The sequence below is a fragment of the Brachycentrus maculatus genome, unplaced genomic scaffold, assembly GCF_059751285.1.
Source record: "Brachycentrus maculatus isolate JH-2025_06_01 unplaced genomic scaffold, ASM5975128v1 h1tg001692l, whole genome shotgun sequence".
In the NCBI taxonomy this organism is placed as follows: domain Eukaryota; kingdom Metazoa; phylum Arthropoda; class Insecta; order Trichoptera; family Brachycentridae; genus Brachycentrus; species Brachycentrus maculatus.
In genome coordinates this window covers 16,349-22,716 of record NW_028282296.1, presented here as the reverse complement: position 1 = coordinate 22,716, position 6,368 = coordinate 16,349, and the positions used below count along the sequence as shown (strand labels likewise).

The 6,368-nt window shown below is 37.2% G+C and overlaps 1 protein-coding gene across 1 annotated transcript; it reads left to right on the top strand.

Moving 5' to 3' along the window:
* The first annotated feature begins 278 nt into the window (after positions 1–278).
* LOC148298719 (putative alpha-tubulin polyglutamylase Ttll1) lies at positions 279–4,987 on the top strand. Its single transcript, XM_088276692.1, is given in 3 exon segments — positions 279–314; positions 3,950–4,079; positions 4,299–4,987. Coding segments are annotated over 3 exon segments (855 nt in total).
* Positions 4,988–6,368: the final 1,381 nt, after the last annotated feature.

The following is a 6,368-nucleotide window of genomic DNA, read 5'->3' as shown; positions in this document are numbered from 1 at the left end:
CATTTCCAATTGCAAACAGTTAGACGGAATTTATTGTATATAATGCTATGACCGCTTCTTCACAAAATCTGGGATTTGCTTGAAAGTGGATGACCAATGCAAGACTTATGAACAGCAGTCGGGGAGATGTACTTCTTGTTTTGTAGGCTACTAATTGCAGGCTACTGGTACATGCCAAATACCATCTGCCCAACAAGTTGATTCTTTCTGTAAGACCTTCAGGACCTCGCCAACACGGGTGTGTGCTGAATGCTATCAAGGATATCGAGTGTCAGAAAATGGGCGATGTCAACTCCAAGATGCAAACTGTGCAGGTTACAATAATATTACAAACTTGTGTTCGAGCTGCTATGTAGGATACTATTTATCGGGGACCAATACATGTGTCATTGGCTTAGCGGCCAGTGGGGACAGCTACTGTTTGAGGAAACAGGGCCAGAATTGCATTCAGTGCTCACAAGGCTTTTATCTCGATGCCAGCAAGATATGTAGACAAGCTGACCCGACTTGCCAGACTTTCAATAGTTAGAATGGGTCGTGCCTGACTTGCTATGCAGGATATTTACTTCAAAGTGGGAAATGCTTATCTGCTGCCAGCACAGGAACCATAATTTCATATTGTGAGCAGTATGACTCCCAGAACAGACAATGCACAAAATGCCTGGATCGCTATTATCTCTCATCACCCACATAATGCTCTGCCGTGTCTATAACCTGCCTCGATCACGACCGAAATACTGGCAGCTGCTTCAGTTGCATATCATAATACTACAACCTGCAGAACGGAGCATGTATCCAATTGGCATTCATAGTACCTGGATGCTCAGTATATTCTGGGTCATACTGCAGCAAGTGTAACACTGGCTACTACTTTGCTTCTTACAACTGTTCTCCAATTTCCTCACAATGCCTAGAGTTCAATAATAGTACTAACACATGCAGCAGATGCCAAGGCGGGCTGAAACCAAATGGAGCGGATTGCGTATGATTTATTTGTCAACTTTATTATAAATCCGAGTTTGTTATAAGGTTGTAAGTTTGCTGTAAGTATTGCAGCATCATAGTCGAGTATAACATTTATATAAGTTATTAGAATTCGATGAGTTACCCTGCCCTTGAGGATATCTATGACCTCCCTACCGATGATCTCAAATAGCTTGAGTCACAACTCAAAAACGATTTGCCTAACAATTAAGAACTACTGAACACTGTTCAGCTCGAAATCGAATAGCGCAAGACTTTATAATTTTTTGCTCAGCTGTGTCAGACAGATAACCCCTATGCGAAGAAGATATCTGACTTTAATCTTTAATTCATTCGAATTGCCTCTGAGGCTATCAAGAAGAACTAAAATTATGAGAGCTAACCCAATGCCCATAGAGAAATCGACAGACCAATCCAAGAGGAACACACCTACCCACAACCAAAGTAATACCACCATAAATACGGCTCAAATCCTAACAATACAACGCAAAGTAGTAATGATAAATAGCTAGGGTTGAAAGATGTTGCATCATGTTCAAATAAATAAGAACCAACGGAAATAGTCAACTACTGTTACGATGCGAAGTAATAATAAACTGAAATTTCTCACAAATAAGCAGATAGTGATGCCATTAGTGTCCAAAGTGATGTGAAAAGTGAAGGTCTCTCAATCAGAACTGTCGAACAAAACAAAAATAAAAGCATTGAAAGTTAAAAGTCAGAATCGATGGCCAGGTCGACGATCAAGATGGGCATTGGATTCAACAAGAAGAAAAACAAAAAAGCCATCGAAATAATCAAGAATACATTAGCAAGGACAAAGGTGGACACATAAATAACTATCAAGAGAAGCTCAGCACAGTCCCCCAAAAAGAACCACTATGAAAAGAAGTACCATATTCCTGGCGAAAAGCATGAGAGCCACGAGCTGAAGAAAAAATCAGGTCCACTCATCCCATCTCAAAAATAAATAAAATAAACAAAAGTAGCAGCTCCATCACGGACCCAGAACAAGCAAGATGCGCAAAAAGCGAAATAAATTATGGCCAAAACCAAAAGCCAATCGGATAAGCCCAGTAGTCTCAAACTACCGAAACTGAACCCCTACAAGGATTTGGTTGAAATGGTCAGGCAAGAGGAAGAGTAGCGAAGAATCAAAACCTAAAAGTTAATCCAACAAAATGCAAATCAGCTCGACCGCAATAAATCAGAGACCTCGATACTTCCAATCATTAAAAGTGCTCGCAACAACAACAACAGACAAATAAGCGAGATTGAACAACAGATTGAGAACAATAAAGAGACCCAAGGATAAAAGATCGAATAATAGATCGATGGCTCAGTGGATGAGAGAGCAGATAAAAACAATAAAAACCAGACGAATAACGGTGACAAATAGAATTACGAAATAAAGGAATAAATTGCAGATTTGGAAGCATCGATCATACAAGAATAATAATGCGAGTAGAGCTTATCGCCGAATAAGATATTGAAGTTCCAAAAATAAAACTATAAAACAACCTAATAAGAACATGTATTAACACAATAAAAGCATGTATCAGCACAATCAGATAATAACCCAATTCTATCAAATTATGAACCATCTGGAACAAACGAGAAATAGATGGCCAATATCAAAATCCAATCCAATTATAATAAAAATACAGCGCAAAGGAAATGTACAACTGAATAAATTGATATAGCAAATGGCAAAGCCAGTACTATATAAAACCAATTTGGGGAACATACTGAAATTCATCAATAAAATATGTAAAAGTCAGACATTTCAAAATCTAATTAGAATAAATTAGGAATTACAAATGATAAGCACAAAGCAGAAATTTACTCAATCTAAAGATAATTCGAGCTGAACCTATTTAAACAGAAGCCAGTCCAGCAGCAATAATTACACCAATTCCATCCTCAACCTCAAACTCAAACTAAATCACAGTAATCGTAATAAATAGACTATGCTAAAAAACTCTATTAACAAATCGACATGCGTTAATAATACTACTATTTAAATGGAGAGGTGAAACAATAAAATGATTAATCTGAGCAATAGGAGCACTTTTTAAACTAAACTCCTAATACAAACCCCTTATAGCTATAATAATCCCCTTCAAAACGATAGTAGCAGCAAAAGAAATGCTACAGTGAAGAATATTGGGCTCACATCAGAGAGGAAGCTGAACTCAAAATAAAGAGATTTCGACAGTAAAAATAAATTACCAGACTTTCAGAGTTTGCGTATCTCGAGCAAAGATAACTGAAATAGAAAATGGAAAATCAAAAATACAAATAAATTTCAAACCAAGAGAAAGAGAGCCATGCGGCAAGTGGAGATAGTACAACACAACAAAAGTAATCACAAACAGTGATCTAAATATTCGATGAAGGTATCAAAAAGAAAAAGTAATAACTATAAAAGCTAAAGAAGAAAGTCATGACAAATCAAAATATATTAAACAAAAAAACAGCAAAAGCCGCCCTCGCAAAGCCTCTGCACCCTAAACCCTAATTCAACTACTTTGACATCTACCCGACATTCAACCATATATTCTCGGTAATGCACCTAAAACCCAGCCATCAAGCCTTGCAGTAGATTCCAAACCTCATGAGAGAAATCAAGACTTTATTTGTCAATCATAATCAGTACTTGGAACACAATAAGAATAATTTCCAGAACGCTGTTTTTATGCCGTTTGATCACCATGGCTCACTACAAACTAAGGATCCCAGAGAACTGCTGATGCATGCCGAGAACACTTATGTTGATTTAAAAGTCATGGTTGAAAGGTTTTAAATTTTTAATCAGAATTTGGAAGGGCACTTCGAAAGCGATACATCAAATCGTAGGTATTTTCGTGTTATCAAAACAAAGGAGTAAGTTTATGATATCATTACGACTACATTTTTGAGGAAGAATGACTGGAAATAACTGCCGCATGGCTCTGGCCTCAAGGCTTCATGGAATTTGTTCTGGTCGTGGAGCAAGCCAGATATCGATCTCACCAAATTGCTGGTCCTTCAAAAGATAAACCACTTCCCATTCAATAAAAATCTTTCCCGAAAGGATTTGCTGTATAAGAATTTATAGCATTTTCGGAAGGCCTACCGAGTCCCAATAAACTTCCTGCCATTAACATTCAACTTGCCCAAATAATTTAGTCAGCTGAGCATAAAGTTCCATGAGGAATAGCTGCTAAATAAGGAGACCAACTACTGGATTATGAAGCCAATCGGGAAATCCAGAGGCAGGGGCATTAAAGTGATAAACTCGCTGTCATAATTGAACTACATTGACAACATAGTCGTCCAAAAGTATCTAGGCAATCCTTTGCTCCTGGACGGATATAAATTCGATATGCGGATCTATGTTTTGGTCACATCCTTCCACCCCTTATAGGCATTTGTTTATCGGTAAGGTTTCGCGAGATTGAGCACATAGAAATACAGTATGGATGTCAACTCTATAAAGAATGCGTTCATTCATTTGACCAACTTTGCCATCAATAAAAATAATCTCGAGGCAAAGAGCAACTTCGTAGGGGGTTCGAAGCTTAGTTTAAAGACTCTGAAGGATAAACTCACAAGGATGGGATATTCGTATAACAGCATCTGGTCACAAGTCCATGATATTATCATAAAGTCACTGCTTGGCTGTTCGGTGTCAGTGCCGAGTTTCCCGACTGCATTCGAGTTGTTCGGGTACGATATCATGGTCGACAAATAGGGGAACTGTCATCTAATTGAAATAAATGCCTCGCCATCCCTCGAGAGGTCATTCATCATTGACGAAATTATCAAACAGAATTTAATTGACGATATTATCGATATTGTGGATCCGCCTGATTTTGACAAAAAGGAGCTAATCAATGTCCTTTCAGAGAGAATAGAAGCGCTGTCTGAGAATAAAAAGATATCGCAAGAGGACGATCTCATTGGCCTGGCAAGGATATTTAAGTATAAGCCGATTCGGAAGATTGGAGAAAAACCATAAAAAATGGGACTGTTCGAGTTCGTTGCGCCTTCTCAGGCCAGTAGGGAAATATAGAAATTAATAAAAAGCAAGTCTGGGGCAAACAACCCTCTCAACATTGACTGAAGCTGACTGAAGCTTCTTGTGACTAACTCGTGAACATTTGTGGATTTGTATGTTCTTTATATTCGTATGTCCACGCATTGCCAATATCTTATATATTTATTCGACCCCAATGTGAAAATTATATGTTTACAATTCAAATAAAGTTTGTGTATTATCTATGTTCGTTGTATAGATTCCTCTGCATTATATTTATATTATTGGCCATAAACTCTATGCTGACCCAAAAAGACAGCAACCAATAAACAATCACAGTCATTCCGGATTAACAATACTGCTGTTAACTGATTTTTGTTTCGTTCTTTCTCCGATTTAGTATTTGCTATGATCAAACTATTAGAGTTATCTCTCAGGGTTATGAAATGGCAGATGAGAGGCCGGCCCTTTATTTTCACTTTTTTTATTGATAAACTCTATGTCTAGAATCTAATTTCCCCAACAATAGTCAAGGAGCATCGGAGTAAACAGCTTGAAGTAAAGGACTATACCTATGAATATTAGAATGGCAAGTATAATATGGTTGACGATCATTGCCTCTTCAGTTATGGCTTCGATCAGTCGAGCAATGAGGATTGTAATGACACTCAGGAAGATGAGATTCATGAAAAGTTTGCACAAGAATTGAGTGAAGTTGTTGCATATTCGTTATTTTATTTATTGTTTGGGCATGCAAGCTTTCCTCTTTATGCCTTTGAAGAAAATCTAGCCTTTACAAATCTAACACGGGATTGACGATTTTCCTTGTTCCCTGGGAACGGCATGGAGAATATTCTGGCGTATTCCTCTTTCGAACCATTATTTCAAACATGATTCATGAATATATTTTGTAGTGCCTGAACAGTTGCATGGTGATATTTTGACACCTTCTTCTTCCCAACAGATTCTACATTTAGCCTCTGATTCCATAATTTGGTTTAAACTGTTGTTCATTTCTACTTTGAACGTATTATAATTATTATCATCGGGCATTTTATTCATGAACGTCATTTCATTAATTTAAGTTATTATATATAAGAATAATATAATTACTTAGATTGTTATGATGTCTGATGTCTGATATTCGGCAATTATGTCTCTCAAATTTATTTACGTGAATTAGGAATATGAAATATTCAGTGTTTTATAATATCATTGTTTCTAACAAAACTTCGTGGCATAGAAGAGGAAGATTTGGTCAATGCATTCGAATGGGGAAGCAAAGTTTGAAGCGTGTTGCTTCGATTTGTGGAATACGATAATGTTGATGCATTAGATCCCTCAAATTGTTTGAAAGAGCATT